Below are 18,770 nucleotides of genomic sequence, written 5' to 3' on the forward strand. Positions count from 1 at the left end.
AGGTGGGAAAGGCCAAAACAGTGGGCCAGCCTGCTATGAAACCAAACAGCCTGGGAAACATTGCCCCTCAGAACATCCTCTGCGTTTTAATGCTGGCAGAAAAGAGAAAATGAAAAATAGCCTATAAAAACCAAAACCAAAGTCAGTTCCATTGAGCTGAATCCAATTCATAACAACCCTGCAGGTCAGGGTAGACTTGCCAATGTGGGGTTCTGAAACAGTAGCTCTTTGTGGAACTAGAAAGCCTCATTTTTCTCCCACAGAGAAACTGGTGGTTTCAGAATGCTGACCTTCTGGTTAACAGCCTGTGATAGTTAAGGTTTATTGTGCCAACCTGACCAATAAACACATGTGGGATTAATTAAAGGGAGATGCTTACATGCTCACTGACTCGGCTTTCCTCCTGCAGTCGATGTCATTGCGTGTGTTTTCTGAGATGGAGGAGGACTTTGTGGATTGGTGTCAGACATAGGGGCTAATGTTGGACTTGTGGGCTTGGACAGCACTGGGTTGGGATGTTTCCTTAATGTACACTTCCCTTTATATAAAACTCTGTCTTATGCATCAAAGTTTCTGTGGGTTTGTTTCCCTTGTTTACTCAGACTAACACACAGCCCAATGTGCAACCACTGTGCCACCAGGGCTCCGACTACATGTAACTGCTTTTAACTCCCATCAGGCTTTAGATATGAATCAATGTATACAACAAAGCTTTATGAACATTCGCATGTGCCAGGCATCTAGTTTCAGAAGCATAAATGGGATCCGCAACAATACCCTCAAAGAGCTCGCAATCTAGTGATGAACCTATTTAACTGCCCTCTACATAAACGATAGAGAGATGCTTGAGTATATGATACATGCATTATATACTCACATACTCTTCCAAATAGTCTGTGTGGCAACTAGTATTATTATCATTTTTTCAGATGAAAAAAGTCTTACAATATGATTTGTAAGCAAACAAGAGGTCAAACAGAAACCCCTACCCAATTCTCTCTGGGTGCCGCCACAGTGTGAGGGTATGAGGTTATACGTGACCTTGGAAGAGGAAGGGAGTGAAAAAGAAAGCATCTGGCCCATATGACTGGTCAGTATGACTAACAGCCTCTCGCCATATTTGTTCAGCCTGTCTGTTGAGCAGATCATCAGAGAAGCTGGATGATATGAAGAATAGTGAGGCATCAGGAGTGGAGTTGGGTTTCTTACAGCCTGCAATGTGGATATGACACAACTTTGTTCGCTGAAAGTGAGGAGGGCTTGAAGCACTTGCTGGTGAAGATCAAGGATTGCAGCCATCGGTGTGTGCAAAGAAAATCAAAATCCTCACAACTGGACCAATAGTAACGTTGGGATAAAGGGATACAAGATTGAAATTGTTAAGTCCCACAATCAGCGTTCACCGAAGCAGCGGTCAAGAGATAAACAATACCTTGCATTACGTAAATCTGCCACAGAAGACTTACTGAAGGGTTTAAGAGCAAGGACGTTACTTTGAAAACTAAGGTGCACCCGACCCAAGTCACGGTATTTTCAATTCTCCCACACGTGTGAAAGTTGGACATTGAATAAAGAAGGCCGTAGAAAAATTGATGTAATTGAATTATGGTCTGGCAAAAATACTGAAATTACCAAATGGACTGCCAAAAAATAAATAAACCTATCTTGATATACAACCAGAGGGTTCCTGGGAAGTAAAGATGGCGAGGCTTCGTGGGGCATACTTTGACCATGTTTTCAGAAGAGACCAGTCCCTGGCAAAGGACATCACGCCTATGAAAGCAGTGGGGACTGAAAATGAGGGGCCTCGACATGCCACAATGACTGCCACAGTGGGCTCCAACCTAGGAACAGTGGATCCGGAGACGGTTCATGCTCTTGTACGAAGGGTTTCTGTGAGTTGGAACGGACTTAAGAGCTCCTAACAAACAAAAGAATTAACAATACCAGATATTGTGTGAGTGTAAGTTTAAGGATTTTGGGGCACAAAACAGAACCAAAGATCCAATTGGCAAAGTTTAGAAGCAGGCTTTATTGGGAGGCTTGCGGGCGGATTCAGCAACTCAGGGAATTGAGCCTTTGAAACCGCTCCTTGGGGAATTTAGGCTGCGTTTTTATACCCCTGCTGGCAGGCACAGCTGGGAAGGGTCCAAGCTGGGGAGGATCAGTGCACACAGGTGCTTCAGAAGGGAGAAGGTCTTTAACCTTATCTATATGTCAAGGCCAGATAGAGTGGAGTGTGCTTATCTTCAGAAAACATTCTGGCTCAGGAACAAGCCGGTTCCAGGAATTTGAAGGTTGAGCTGGGGAGTGGGGAGGTCAGTGAGAAGGAGGTCGATGAGAGGTGAATTCTGAGAGCCAAGCTGAAGGCACCGGATTCAAAATGGAGTCCCTTTTGCCAAGACCAGGCAGAAAGCCTATTGTCTTAAACGGCAGCTGTTTGATGACAAATCGCCTCAGTCATTTGTTGGGGGTGTCCTAATGCACACCCCAGGTTTGTTGGTCTCCAGGCTTCCTGTTCCCACTGTCTCTGCCCATGCCCCCCTCTTCTGATCGCTGTAAACAGAGAGAGCGCGCAGTAGTCGCCATTTTAAACAGTTCGGTGAGCGCAACTAATACCAATCACACTGTGTAACTGCCATCAATACTCTTTGCCAAATTGTTCATCCCATAAATAAAACCTCAAACCCCGAGGGAACGAAGCAAGGACTCACCCCTGGCCAGCCGCATCCCTTTCCTAGTAACCACTATTAAACTTTCATCTCTACATTTATCAGTTGTAGATACTTCATATTCGTGGGGTCTTATATTAATTTCCTCTTTTGATGGCCTCATTTACCCAGTATAATGTTTCCAGGGGTCGTCCATATTGTCGCATGGGTCAGGGGTCATCCATATTGTCGCATGGGTCAGGGGTCGTCCATGTTGTCGCATGGGTCAGATTTTATTTCTCCTCTTGGCAGAGTAGCACTCCGTTATATTACATTCCACGTTGTGTTTATCCATTTATCTGGTGATGGACATTCATTTCTCTCATTTTTTGGCTAAGATGTGATGCAGGGAACATTGGAGTCAAACTTTCTGTTTATGTTGCTGCTTTCAGTTTTCTTGAGCATACACTTAAGAATGGAAATGCTAGGTCAACGCGGTAGCTCGCTTTTTAACTTTCTGAAGAAATGACAAACTTTCCCACAGGAGATATACCATTTTCTTTTCCCACCAAAAATTACACCTTACTTTTTTTAATACTAGGAAGAATGTTACACTTCTGAACCTCCCGTTCCTACTTTTGCTTCCTTTCTTGTCCCTGTCCCCAAATGATCTCTTTTATGGGGATGATGCCCAAGGGAGAGGCTGCTACCGTCAAGTACAGAATCGTGTCCTAGAAAAGGATGTAATAAAATAGAGAGCAATTTGTTATTCTCAACTAGCAGAAGGGAAATTCACTGTAAACCATAGGTAAATTTGCCCATTCATTTATAAAACTACTTGTCTACTTTTTTGAGGTGAAAAATGATTAAAGAAAAACCATTAAAGTGAATCTTGTTCAGTGTAGACTCACATCCAAAACCTATTCCAATGAAGAATCACCTCATTTCCTATAAACAGAATCCACGTGTGCTCTAGGAGGCTCACAGAGGCCGAAGAGGAGCGTGAACACTAAGTGATAACGTCTATGGGTGAGATGAGTGACATCTGAGCTTCTGTCTTTGTTCTAAGGCCAGCACGAGTGCCATCAACACCAAGATCCCTGAACCCATGCGTGGTAGGGTTTATTGTCGCTGCAGTGGTGGTGATCCTGGCAGTGACCATCGGTCTGCTTGTGCACTTTCTAGCTTTTGGTAAGTACCAGAAAAGTACTGCTCTTTGGAGAAAATATTCTTTCAAGTGAAAAGTCTGGCATTCTCTCCCTTTTAGTCACTTTAGTTTCTTCATATCACATAATTTTATACTCTAATTCTAATTCTTCACTAAATATGGGTTTACCTTATTTTTCTATAATCAGTATTTTTCTTTTTCTGTTCTGCAATCTTTATTGCTTACCAAAAATTACTATCCAAGCACAGATTCTACAAACCAGAAAAAAACATAAACTCTTGCTACCTTTCTGTTGCTCTAATTTGGTCTTTAAAAAAATTAAAACCATGATTTCTTTTTTTTATTTAATAACATCAAATTGTAAAAGTAAATTATTAAAAAGAAATTTAAGTTTTAATACTTAAAAGTTGGGCACATCTACCAAAAAACAAAGCAAACTCACTGCCATTGAGTCGATGCTGGCTCATAGTGACCCTATTGAACAGGGTAGAACCACCCTTGTGAGTTTCCAACACTGTAAATTTTTATTTTTTTAATTAAGGTTAATACTATATCACATTCCATAGTTCAATCATGTCAAGCAGTATTGTGCAATTGCTCCCACAATCAGTTTCCAAACATGCTTTTCCTTCCTGGACATCGTTTCCCTGTTACACCTCCCCACCCCAACCATCACCATGGTACCCCCACCCACCCCGAAACCCTTATTCTATCTACTGTTCCAATTGGTTCATCAACCCTGGATTTCATATACCAAAATACAGAAAACATATAACACAATTTCAAGAGGGTGACCCCCACGATATAACCCCTCTGAGAAAAACCCCAAGATGAACAGCAAAGCAAAACAAAGTTGGAAACCAGATCAGGTCCAGCATGCTTCGGAGCAGGGATCGATTTGACAACGTGTTAACTGCTCAAGGCAGATTTATCCCTTTGGTCTTCCATACTGCTCTCTCCTGCGCCCTGTCGGGTAACCTCTTTCCTCTCTCCATCAACTATGGATGGATGGAACCCACTGGCCAGTTGTTTCTTAGGCAGCTCCTACAAATGTATCTTGGGCTCCCATCATCGTACATAACCTGCTACAAACCAGATTCTCAAAATGCAGGCTCCGATACTACTCCCTCTTTTGACTTCAGATTATATGGTTTACAATCCTTCGGTGACTGATGATGGTGTGCTTTTTCCACGGATACTTAGTTGACATCTCACTTAGATTGTTTGGAGACTAGCCTTTAAGACACTACTGTTAGCCAGGCATTATCTAATTTCTTTGCCACATTTTGCTCTAGCACCCATAACTTCTGTGTTCCCCTCCTGAGGGCGAGTGTAAAGCAGGACCATGATATAAGAACTAATTGTTCTTAAACTGGAGTTGGGATTTGGTGCGAGCCCAAAACTTTTCCTGGATTTGTGGGATTTTGAATTTGTTTGTTTGTTTGATCTGCCTTTGGCTTCCTTTTAAATCTTCACGGGAGTGAAAAGTCCCATCTTTCTCCCTCAGGGACACATCTAAGGACCTTTTAATCCTTTCTTGTCTCCAGAAAGCACAGACTTACTTAGTAAAATAGATATGCGGGTCTAGAGATGACTTTACAGATTAGAAGGAGATAGGGTAAAAACAAATTGTTTTAAAACTTCTGTTCATTAATTAATGTTTTACCTTTTGAAAAATTTTATCACCAAAATATCAAGAATACAGACATTAAAAATATTAAAACATGTACACCCTACACATTCACAAATAGACTTACTAAAGAGCTTGTTGTATATTCTTTGGCTGCTTTAATGTGGGTATATAAAATGCTTTAAAGTGTGTACATAACATGTGACATTTTGTTACCTATCATGCATGTTAAAATTTGTTTCTCTCCCTAAAATATACTGTGATATTTTTATTTCATATATATATATAACTAAATCATTTAATTGTGTGCATGTTTTGAGAGATTAAGAGGGAGGGAGAGAGAGAGAGAGACTGAGAAAGGAAGAAAATATAATTTCCTTTGTCTTCTATTGTTCTATTAATGTATCTTTAATGTATCTTTTCCCAACTCTTCCTCTTTAAAAACATTGAAGTATAAGCAAAATTAGCCATGAATGAGGTGGAAATTTAGAGAATATCATTTAAATAATTTAGATAGACAAAAATATTTAACCATGCAAACATTGAATAATTCCCAATAGTGAAATAAAAATACTAATATTAGAAAAGCCAGTAACTATGAATAGTCATTTCAACCAATTATTATTTTGATCAAACTAAAAGGCTATGGCTAAATTGTACTTTGGATACTCCCCCTCCCCCCCCAAATCACCTGGAGTCAACTATCTGTACTGTGAATTCCCTTCGATAGGGAAAGAGATATCAACTTTTATATTAAATAATGAATCATTGCTCTTAATGAAACTGTATTCTTATACTTAGACAAAAGACTGACAAGTGTCTTAAACTTTATCCCAGTGACCACTGCAGCCCAAGACACACCTTCCATATGCTCACTATAAAATGACCACCTTCTCCCAGGATCCTTGGGTGTTTCTCTCAATTTAAGTATTTCTCTGAACTAATTATGCTAAAAAATAATCAAAATAAAGCATGAACTTTCCTTGAGACAGATTCCATTTTGTTAAGTCCATGTTCACGATGTCTCTGGAATGTGTGCAGATGTATTTGAAGAAATTTAACTCTTCACAACAGCTATATCTTTTGGAAGACCTGTTTGGATGGTGGGGGCTGGGGCGGGGAGCCACACCATTCAATAATCATATTGTATATTCTGTGAGAAGACTTATTTTGTATCTTAGTTCAGGAAAGACTAGTGCCAAATCATTCAATCTTCTGTAAAGAATATTATTTGAAATAGTTTAAAACTATTTATAATTATTGGGTTCAATTTTGATAACGTACTAATAGCATAGACTACTCATTCGGTAATGTTTTCTGAATAAGTAGATATGCACTATAGACCTCCCTAAAATATAGTGGAATGTGTTAGTCTGGGGAAACTAGATAAACAAATTCATGGACACTCATACATGTAGAAGAAAGAGCTTTATATACAAAAGCAGTTGAATATTGAGAAAACATCCCAGCCCAGTCCAGATCAAGTCCATAAATCCGATATTAGCTCATATGTCCGATACTAATCTATAAAGTCCCCTTCAGACTCACAACACATATGCAATAATGCCAAATGCAGGAAGACCACAGGCCAATGGATTGGAAGTCTTGTGGATCAAGTGGCATTGTAAACATCTCAGCTCTGTCAAGGGTCTCCACGTGGCTTCTCCAGCTCCCAAGGCACAGGCTAGATCAGCATAGCACCATGTGTCTTATCTGTTAAGCTTCTCTCAAGGAATGAGCCTAGAGAGAGAATCTCCCGCTTCCAAGAAGAAATACAGGAGTTCCCAGAATTTTCAGGGGAAAGCCATGCCCACACAGAGGCCTCATTTGCTGTACCCTGATTAACAGGCTAGACTACACCACTACACTCTTAATCTTCGAATAGATACAGAGTATGTAGCTACCACATGGAATAAAAATTATATGACCCTTAAACCATTTTAATGTCTCAAAATAATGATGATATTCTGATTTTAATACAACTTCAAAAACTCAAAGTTTATCCAATCTTGAAAAACTAGCAATTCTCCAAAATAATTTTATTATTTTATTTATATTAATAAAGCATTCTCTTCTTTTTTTAGGGAAAGTAGGTAAATTTATTGAATTATATAATATAGTCTTCATAGTCACAAATAATGCAAATGTTAGACTATTTTATAATATGACATATTTTATAACTATGTATTTATATATAATATTAAAAGAAGCTGATTCCACTTCTTTTTTTTATTTCCACAGATCAGAAACCTTACTTTTATCGTAGCAGCTTTCAAATCCTAAATGTTAAATATACTGATCAGTTAAATTCACCAGGCACACAGGAATACAGGACTTTGAGTAGAAAAATTGAATCAATGGTAAGTTTTGACTCTTTATTCCCTTATAAACATAAATATGCTAACCTGATACATTTTCAAATACTAAATGCTTTGCATATTTTCTTCATTTCAGTGATGAAAGGTGTGCTTTTCTGTGCTTTTACTGTTAATTTATTGATGTACTGGCTCTTATTTACATTTTCTTAAATCATGAATTTAAAAGGTTTAGAAGAACTATGAATAAGTAGGCATTTTCTTCAATTATGACTTTAGGGATTAGCAATCTATTGCCTGTAATGTAAGTATTATTCTTGCTACCTTTGAGATTGTCTTTTTAAATTCTTTTTATTTGGCCTTCTTTCCTCTATTCTTATCAAACAAAATGCACAAGCTAACCCATTCTTGTTGAATCACTTCCCACGCATAGCAGCCCGACAGGACACTAGAAATGTTCCATCAAGTTTCTAAAGTGGTAAAACAAACTTCCCCATCTTTCCTCCTACAGTGAATGAGTCAAACCATGCACCTTGTGGTTAACACCCCAATGCTAAACCCACAGTGCCACCAGAGCTCCTAGTTAATATTTGCCATGTCAGTCATGACATAGTCTGTACATTATATTTTAATCAGTGACTGTGTTAGTCTGGGTACTTTAGAGAAACAAATCCACAGAGTTTTATATAAAGGTTAAGTTCACATCAAGAAAACATCTCAACCCAGTGCTGCCCAAGCCTACAAGTCCAACATTAACCCAGTCTACAAAGTCCTCCTCCACCTCACAAAACACACACTATGATGAGGACTGCAGGAGGAAATCCGAGTCAGTGAATGTGTAAGCATCTCAGTGCTGGCAGGGGTCTCCACTCGACTGTTCCAGCACCCAGGGCTGCATCGGGGTCGGTCTTGCAGGAAGTGAGCCTTGCCAGCTAAAGCAGGGAGCTGCCAAGACAGCTGCACCCTGCTGCGACCATCACAAAGCAAGAGACCCAAGAACTAGAAAGGCGAGGCTCACTGAGCCATTTATCCCTCTGCCCTTCGATTAACCCCACATGTGTTTATCGGCCAGGTTGGCACAATAAACTAACTACCTCAGTGACCAACACAGAACTTCACATGGCACTTCTGTATTAGGCAGAAACCTGTCAGGACAAAAACCTCAATATTTTTCAACAATAGAGAGGAAAAGCAAAGTGGTCAGAAGGTATCTTGTCAAAAGCTGAAAGCTTGAGAGTCCTAGAATAGTACGGCAGTCCTGTCAAGTTCCCCATCTCACAAGACGCGCTGCATTTAAAGCAAGTTCAGGTTCTCATTTGAGGACTCTCTCCACTGACTGCCAGGAAATCTCACATGTGGACCCTTGCTTTGTTGCTAGATACTATTGAGTCAGTTTCAACTCGCAGCAACCTGATGTACAATGGAAAAGAACACGGGTGGATCCGGCACCGTCCTCATAGTTATAAATTTTAACCCACTGTTGTAGCCACTATGGCGATCCATCTTATTTGGGGACTTCTTTTTCATTGACCCTCCACTTCATCAAGCATAATTAATATCCAATATCCTGTCCAGGGGTTGGTCTCTCTTGAGAACATTTCCAAAGTAGGTGAGATGACATCTCACTCTCCTGACTTCTAAGAAGCATTAAGGCTCTACACCTCCAAGACAGGTATGCTTGTTCTGGCATTCCACAGAAGTTCCAATAGCCTTCACCTTACTTTCAGCATGACGTTTTATGAGTGCTGCTGACCTGGTTCGCTGAGGAGGTAGTCTGTCAAGCTCCTGTTTTAGAAAGTTGCTCTCTCCCACTTTTCATGTTGTTCACAATAGAAGACATTATCTACATAAATTATTTCAAATCCATCTTTACCTCGCTTCTCTCCATGTGTTTATTTACTCAATCATTTGTCTATCTTATTATGGAGGTTCATGCATTTAAAATAATTATTTTAATTTCTAGGTTTACATTCCCAAATATACTACAGAAAAGAGCTATGTGCTTTTACACCGTTATTTTCCATGGTTGCCATTGAGTCCATTCCAACCCGTGGTGACCCCACAGGACAGAGTCGATGCAACACACAGGGTTTCCTCTGCTTTAAGCTCCGCAGCAGTCGTTTGCCACCATTACACCACCAGGGGTCCTTACTAACAAAAAAATAGGTATTTGTAAAATTTTTCCAATTTGAAGGATGATATGCAATTATTATTTTGATCTGCATTTTCTCCCTTACAAGTAAATTCCACGATAACAGGGATTAAGTCTGGCAGACCTCATGTGTCACATGCACACACACACACACGAATGCGCAAAGGTTGTTGAATTAGTGAGTAAATGAAGGAAACCATTTAGAAATAATACAAATGCCTGTTTGCAACGTACATATATCAAAACTATGAGTGCATTCAAGTCGACTTGCTCTTTCCAAATAAAATGATGGCTTCCATTAGAATTCATGCCTGTGATTAACTAAACTACTAAAACTCCCCATTCATGCTAGAGATGGCAGTTTCGCAGGTCGGCGACACTGTAGTAAACGGATCTCCAAAGTGGAGTTGTGCCTCCCAAGAAGGATGAACAATTTATTGGAGTGCTGAGGTTGGGGGGGGGGGATCCTCAAGGTTCATTCTACATGAAAGAGTGAGAGGGAGAGAAAGATCTGAAAAGGAAATGGAAAGAGAAGAAAGGGCTTTTGTTACTATTTAACAAATGGACCACCTACACTAGCATCCTTTTTTAATTGTCAAGTCAGAATAGTCGGGAGGTGGGGGGGGAGGGGTGTGCAGAGAGGTAGCCCTGGAAAAAGAAGCAGAGCAATAGCCTAGGAGCACTGGCAAGAGCTCCAACACACCTTCCCTTCTTCTTAATTTATTTCAAAATGGTGCAGTCATCAAACAGATCTAAAGATAATGTTATCTAGATCTCAAAATAAAATGTACCCCCTAAATCTGAAAATGGACAAAATAAGCAAAAGCAAACAAGGAACAACCATAACAAAAGCAAACACATGCCTGCAATCTGAAGATAACACTGACATGCAAAGATAAATGGACAGTAAGATAATATTACAGTTTGGCATCCTTGGACTCTTGATTAGAGCTATTTTACTTTGTAAAATCATGCCAATTGGTGGTATTCTTCTTAGAAGATATTTAATACAATGCTTCATCCGATCAGAAGGCCATCACGGGGAAGGGGAAGTCTGAAAGCAATCTGAACTGTATTAATGGAATACCTACTGTTTTCTTGGCTCTTGCCCCAAATACTTTTAGGAACAACCACAGAGTCTTCCCAAAATGACTTCTCATTGAGTAAAATCTTTGAGGTGCTTAGACGGAACCATCCTGATTGCTAGCCTTTTTAAGTAACATATGAAGGAATAGGCAGTGTTTTGAAATGTTACATAACCTACCTAGTTCAATTCTATTAGCAACGGAAGGAAATGAGCTGACTGAAACCCTAGGCTTTAACCTGAAGTTTCACTTTAGGGAGGAAGGAGAAAAGAGAGAAAGAGCTGGGCCTACAGAAAGGTTTTGTTCTGTTTTGCTTTGTTAATTTCTTTTCTCTCTATAGATTCATAAAACATTCAAAGAATCAAATTTAAGAAATCAATTCATCAGAGCTCATGTTGTCAAATTCAGGTGAGTAGGACTATATAAAAATATATATACACATAGAGGCAATTTGGCTTATTTGACTTTTGCTTCCCCAACTCCAACCAAACTCACTGCCACCAAGTTCATTGTGACTCATAGCAAACCTACAGACAGGACTGGACCGTGTCCGTGGGTCTCTGAGATACTAACCCTCAGAGCTCCCAGGTGCACACAGCCTCATCATGCGCCCATGGCGCAGCTGGTGGTTTGGAACTACTGACCTTGTGATCCACGATGCCATCAGGGTTTCTGAGTTTTGTTTAGAGGATGAAAAGTAAATGAGTTCACACACTTTATTATAATGAGAATGGTGACCTAGGTCTCGTTCAAATGAGTGCTGCATAGCATTTACTTATGGACAGACTCCTTGCTGTGAAGTTGTTCCAACTCATAATGACCCTAAAGGACAGAGCAGAATTGCCCCCCCCCCAGGATTTCCAAGGCTCTAAGTATCGATGCAACCACACTGGTACATATTTATCCCACAGAGAGTTGGTGGGTTCAATCCAAAGACCTGTTCGTTTGCAACCAAGTACGTAACCACTATCCCACCACATCTCATTTATGGAATGAAAACAATGTCATCAACTCAATTCTAACTCACCGTGACCCTGCAGAGCAGAGTAGAATTGATCCTTAGGTTTCTGAGACTGTAACTCTTTATAGGAGAAGGCAATCTCATCTTTCTCCCATGGAGTGCCTGGTGATTTTGAACTGCTGGCCTTATAGTTTATAGCCCAACACTTAACCCACAGCTCGGCCAGAGCTACTCTATTTGCAGTACACGTAGACTTTGATCTAATTTTCACTAGTTCATTGGGTATGAAATGAAATGTCATGGTTTTACTTTTATAGTGATAAAGAACATTAGTTCCAAATTAATAACCCAGGGCCAGTTCTCATTAGCTGTGTAACCGGAGTCGTTATTTAACCTCTCTGTTTCTTCCATTGTAAAATAATAGCAGCACTCTGTCATGTTGTTGTTGTTAGGTGCCACTGAATCGTGTTGTGTTGGATTGAGGATGTCAAGGCATTCAGCTGTGTGGCTCATAACACACTGTGAATAGTCTTTAAAAGGATGAGAATTCCAGAACACTTTATGGTGCTTGTCTGGAACTTACTCATGGGTCAAGAGCCAACTGTATGGTCAAAACAAGAGAATAATGTGTGGTAGACACTCAGGAAAGGTGTGCAGCAGGGTTGTCCCTCTCACCATACGTATGCAATCTGTGTGCTGAGCAAATTCAGAGAAACTGGAGTGTGTGAAGAAAGTTGTGGCGTCAGGATTGGAGGAAGGCTTTTTAACAACCTGAGATATGAAGATGGCACACCTTGCTCGCTGAAAGTGAGGAGGACGGGTAGCATTTGATGATGAAGATCAAGGAGGGACTACAACACAATATAAAAAAGACCAAAATCCTCCTGACAACTGTATCAGTAGGTAACATTATGAACAATAGAGTCAGGATTTATGTTGTCCAGAATTTTATCTTGCTTAGACACACAATCAGTGCTCATGGATGTAGGAGTCAATGGATCAAAATATATGTTGCATTGGTAAATCTGCTGCACAAGACCTCTTTAGAGGACTGAGAAGCATCCACGTTACTTTGAGGACTGTGGTGCTCCTGACCCAAGCTATAAATTGTCAATTGCTTCATACACATATGAAAGTTGAACACTGAGTAAAGGAAGCCAAAGAAGAATTGATGTATTTGAATTTTGGTTCTGGTAAAGAATATTGAAATACTGTGGACTGCTAAAAGGACAAACAAATCTGTCCTAGAAGGAGGATAGCCAGAATGCTCTTTAGAGGCAAGGATGGCGAGACTTCATCTCACACACTCTGAGCATGTTGTCAGGAGAGATCAGTGCCCGCAGAAGACATCACGCTTGGTAAATAGAGGGGTAGCGCTAAGGAAGAAGGCAATCATTCCAGGAGGGTAGGGGAAGGGCAGGGGCGGGAGGTGGAGGGAGGGGGAACGTGTAGCAAGGAGAGCAGAATAACCCCTGAGTACCAAGATAGTAGGTGAAGGAATAGAGTAGGTGGTATGAGATATATATATAAATAATAAGAGCAATCCATAATATATCAAGGGTACATGGGGGGAGAGGAAAAAAAGAGGAGCTGATATCAAAGGGCTGATGAAGAAAGGTAATGTTTGACATTGTTGATGTCAATATTTGTACATGTCAGCTTGATATAATGGATGTATGGATTGTTATATATGTAAAATCCCCCAATAAAATAATTTATTACAATTTTTTTAATTAAATAAAAACAAAGAAGGCCCTCAACAAGATGGATTAATCCAGTGGCTGTAAAATGGGCTCAAGCTTTGGATGTCGCAGGACTGGTCAGTGTTCTGTTCTGTTTTTCACGGGGTCTCTATGGTTGGAACGATCCTCCAGGGGACCCCTCTATGGTTTCTTTTCTTACTGTTGTTGGGGTCTTTTGTTTTATGTGTTTTTCTGCATATGAAATCCAGGACAGTAACTGGATTAGTAGCTTCCTAGGGTTCGTTTAGCTTAGTTTCTTGGGGTTGGCAGGAGAGGTTGAAGGGAATGAGAAGGCAATAACAACAAGCACAAGAAAGAATAAAATGCTCTCAAATTGATGGCGGTGGTAATTGCACAACTCTTTTTAATATGATTACACCAATGGATTGTATGACATGTGGCTAAAACTATTTTAAGAGAAGGCAGTCAGGGATAATAAATGGTAAATCATAATGAAAAGTAAATGTCATTTTGATTAGCTTATTTCACTCGGTATATACTATACATTCTATTGAATTCTTTGACAATACCATCATTTGAAAGCTTCATTTCTTCTTCTATCTTCCTTATTCATTGTCCACCTTCCAAATGCATATAAAGCAATCGTGAGCACTGCGGTTTGAGTCCGGGCTACTGTAGCCTTTGAAGAGACGTTTAAGGAGATCTTGTGCAGCAGGTTTGCCGAAGGCCATTTCGTTGATTGACTGCTTCTTTCGGGAGCATTGGTATGGATCCAAGTAAAATGAAATTCCTGATGACTTCCATCTTTCCTCCTTTTATCGTGCTATTGAAGTTTGCTAGTCCAGCTATGAGGATTTTCCCGTTTCGCTGGGTTGGAACCCACACTGAAGACTGTGCTCTTGAAGCCCTCTTCGGTATCAGTGAGCAACGTTGTGTCCTCTGCATTCCTTGGGTTGTCAGGTATCTGCCTCCTGTCCTGATCTTCTGTTCTTCACATGGTTCAGCTTCTTATATTATTTACTCAAGAAACAGAATTAATAGTTAAAATTACAAAGTCTCTACTTATTTCCAACAATACAGGGAACTTAAAACTTTAACTTTTAAATTTCTTCTATGCTCTTCTTTAGTACTGCTGTAGGAATGCATTTTGCCTGTTCAAGTCTCCTAACCTCTCTTCGATTTGCTTTGTCTCCTTATCTGAGTTTCATATTGTGTAAATTCTTCATGTCCACAGTTCTCTATTTCTGTCCAGCTTTGGGTAACCCAGCAAGTTTTAAAATTTAAATAATTATGTATTTCTTTCTTAAAACTCTAATCGTTTCTTTTGAAAATCTGCTTGATCTTTTTTAATAATACCAAACACCTTCTCGTAGTTAGGATTTCTTTTGTCATTAGCCATTTCAAGTGTACTTATCTGACTCTCTGTTAACAGCTTTATCAGAAGCTACTGAGAACACCCTCATTCTAGGCCATAGTGCGTGGTCTACCTTTGTAATTGTGCATTTATCTTTAATTTCATCTTATCAATGAATATCTATCAGTTTTGGATTTAAAATCCATACCTCTGAAGTATTTTCTACTGTCAGACACTGTAAAATAATCAGAGACAGTTATATCACTGGGGACAGTGATTACTTTCGTAGTTCAAGGGATCTCAATTAAAAAAAAAAACTCACTTCCTGGAGTCCATGTGGATTCATAGTAACCTGATAGGACAAGATGGAATTTCTCCTGTGAGTTTCCTAGACTTTGACTTTTTAAGAGTAGAAATCCCATCTTTCTCCTTTAAGGGATCTAGGATGGTAAAAATGTAAAACATAATATTAATACAAATAGAAATCATTAATCCAGCAAGCCTCATGATTATGAATTGTAAGGAGAAACTTTCTTTATTATCAAGAACTGGACCCTCTGAAACAAATAATTTTTTATTGCGTGTTTTCTTTGTAATCCATACTTCCACTGATAATCCTTTGAGAATCTTTGACTATCTACTGAAGCCCCCTCTATCAGTCCCTATTTTGTATGAGCCCCAGACCTGATCTCTGATCTCTAGGTAAGTGATAAGACTCAGGCCCACTGGATATTCTAAAGTTTACTGCCGTAGTATTCAGGTCTGGTTTTGTTGGTTTTGTTTTGGAGGGAGTGGGGCATTTCCTTTCCTTTCCATGTGAACTCAATTTTGCATTTCAAGTGTTATTTATTCCTATTTATCTAGCATTTCTGGTTGCTTTATATGGAGTTATTTATACTGTTTTGTCTAGCATCCCTGGTAGTATTATATGCTTTTCAAGTTATTTAGACTTCCCTGTTGCTGGAAATGGAAACTGCCATTACTTGTTCAGGGCCTTGCTCTCCATCCAGGTTTCAGGATCCAAGGCAATCATAACTGCCTGTATTAGTCACAGCTAATTTCTGAAACTTAGAAGAGTGCCTAGTACTATGAGGTGCATAACTAATATTGACTAAATAAATATCTTCCATGAATAAGAGATAAAATTTTAACTAAGGTAAGAAGGAAAGCCTCTAGGATGGGAAGTGGAAAACGCTCACAAATAGAAATAAAAGCATCATAAATAAACTTGTCTGGTGTAAAATATAGTCTAAATACAGTTCACAAAGAACAGTCAGTTTCTAGGGGAAGTAGTTTACACAGTGATTTACTTGGAAAGAAGAAGAAATTATATAGATTTTCAGTAATTTATCCAAAAAAATTAAAAAGGCTTACTGTGAAGAGTGCGGGTGATTATTTGAAAGGAGAAATAAAAATTTCTCATATGTCTACAAACTTTAAAATTTGTTTCTAAAGGCCAATGAATACCAGAAACTTAGCTATCTCTCACATAAATATTGAATCTCAACTTTTTATAAGTTTGCTTAAAGAACATTTTCCCACTTATTTCTGAAGTCTAGTCATAGCTAATACTTAACTGGTACTTACTAGACACTAGGTACTCTTACCAAAATTATGCATATATTAATTGATATGGTCTTCACAATCATTCATTTTACCACTGAGGAAATTTTGATACAGAAAAATCTACCAGTTTTAGATCACATACCCGAAGTCACACAGTAAATGGCAGGGCTGGTCTTCAAACTCTGGAATACTTATTCCAAAGCAGGCGATATTGTGTGATGGGCATAGTGCACTGTGCTTTTTAGTTACATTTATGGGATACTATTGTGATACAATATTGAACATACAAACACCACTATTTGAACATGTTCAAAATGAAGTTCCTTAAATTATTTTTTAAAAGATGTATATAAATATAACCACAGAAAATGATCATAGTTATCTTTTTAATCTTTGTGGTTCACAGGCAAGATGATAATGGCATGGTAACAGCAGATGTTGTCATGAAGTTTCTATTCACTAGAAATAACAACGGGGCTTCCCTGAAAAGCAAAATTGAGTCTGTTTTACACCAAATGCTGAATAACTCCGGAACCTTGGAAATAAACACTTCACCAGAGATCACTTGTAAGCATTCTTTTATATGTCAGTTTATTTCAATAGCTAACTTCAGTTTTACCAGCTCTCATCCTTCCTTGGAATTAAACTTTGTGAAACTATGGTATTAATTATTTTTCCTTGGAAGGTTATGAAAATAATGTGTTAATAATCTATATGTAATATATAATTCTAATATCACACATTTGAAAGAAGTTAATAGTTAAATAATAATTTGGCTGCTATAAATTAGAAGACACTGAAAGATATCAAGCAGGGAGGGAAGGGCATAACATTTATTTTATAAAATTTAGTCAGTCAATTTAGGAGTGAGTGAATTGAAACAGAGAGGGGAGAGAATATAGTGTGATCATTGTTAGGCTCCTTCCAGACAGTTCCAACTCACAGAGATCCTATGGACAGCAACCCAACGACCCATTGCCCTGTGCTATCTCGCCATCATCGCTATATCTGAGTGACTGTTGCAGACTCTACGGCAATGTATCTCACTGAGGGTCTTCTTCTCTTTCGCTGACACTCTGCTAAAGGAGAGAGCCCTGTCCAGGAACTGATATTTCCTGATAACATAGCCAAAAATATGTGAGATGAACTTTGCCATCCTCACTTCTAAGGAACATTTTGATTGTACAATCTTCCCAGATAGATTTGTTATTTTTCGGGCAGTCTGCACTATATTTAATATTCTTTATCAATATCACAATCCATGGGCATCGGTTCTCTTTTGGTGTTATTTATTGCCCAGCTTTCTCATATAAATGAAGCTCCCTGTCATCAAGTCAATTCTGACTCATAGTTACCCTATAGGACAAGGTAGAACTTTCCCTTTTGCGTTCCCAAGATTGTAATTCTTTATGGGAGAATAAAGTCTCATCTTTCTCCCACAGAGCACTCTGGTCACCAACTGCTGACCTTGAATTTAGCAAAGCAACGCCATCAGGGGTCCTCATGTATACGAGGTAACTAAAAACAGCAGGGCTTAGGCCAGGTACATTTTAGTTATCAAAATGGCATTGTTGCCGTTTAACACATTAAAGAGATCTTTTGCAAATTTGCCCAATTCAGTGTGTCATTTGACTTCTTGTCTATGGCTTCCCTGTAAAATTAAATCCACGATAATTTCATTATTCCCCACTTATTATTATGACACTTATTGGTCCAGTTATGAGGATTTGGGATTTTTATGTTGAAGTGTAATCCATGCCAAAGAGTGTAGTCTTTGATCTTCACCAGTAATCCTCTTCACCTTCAGCATGCAGGAGTGTGCTGTTTGCATATCCCAGGTTGTCCATGTGGCTTCCTCCCATCTTGATGTAACCATTATTCATGTGGAACAGTTTGCCTCATCAGACAGATTGAATATGTAAAGTGAAAGGCTACAACACAGAAGCAAGCTTTTCCTAATTTTCATCCTTTCAAAGTTCTTTTGCTCTTTGTACAAGGGTAGGGTCTCTGTATTTTGTTCAGTTATATCTGCAGCATTGATCATTGTCCTCATATATATAAAATATTTACCATGTCATGTTTCAAGGCCTTGCTTATATTTTTGTCTCTTTAACTAAATTGCTTGACTTGAATATAGATATCTGTTGAATATTTGATAAAGATTTAAACCAAGAGTACTTAAGCT

General features: G+C 39.0%; 1 protein-coding gene across 1 annotated transcript in view; it reads left to right on the forward strand.

The window, feature by feature from the left end:
* The first annotated feature begins 1,700 nt into the window (after window positions 1-1,700).
* LOC142442429 (transmembrane protease serine 11D-like) overlaps window positions 1,701-18,770 on the forward strand; it is a 29,906-nt gene continuing 12,836 nt past the window's right edge. Inside the window, exons 1-5 of the mRNA XM_075543572.1 lie at window positions 1,701-1,899; window positions 3,702-3,842; window positions 7,691-7,809; window positions 11,342-11,409; window positions 16,992-17,152. Coding sequence (XP_075399687.1) covers window positions 1,701-1,899; window positions 3,702-3,842; window positions 7,691-7,809; window positions 11,342-11,409; window positions 16,992-17,152 — 688 coding nt within the window. The remainder of the gene's footprint in view (window positions 1,900-3,701; window positions 3,843-7,690; window positions 7,810-11,341; window positions 11,410-16,991; window positions 17,153-18,770) is intronic.

This window comes from Tenrec ecaudatus, chromosome 3, assembly GCF_050624435.1.
Source record: "Tenrec ecaudatus isolate mTenEca1 chromosome 3, mTenEca1.hap1, whole genome shotgun sequence".
In the NCBI taxonomy this organism is placed as follows: Eukaryota; Metazoa; Chordata; class Mammalia; order Afrosoricida; family Tenrecidae; genus Tenrec; species Tenrec ecaudatus.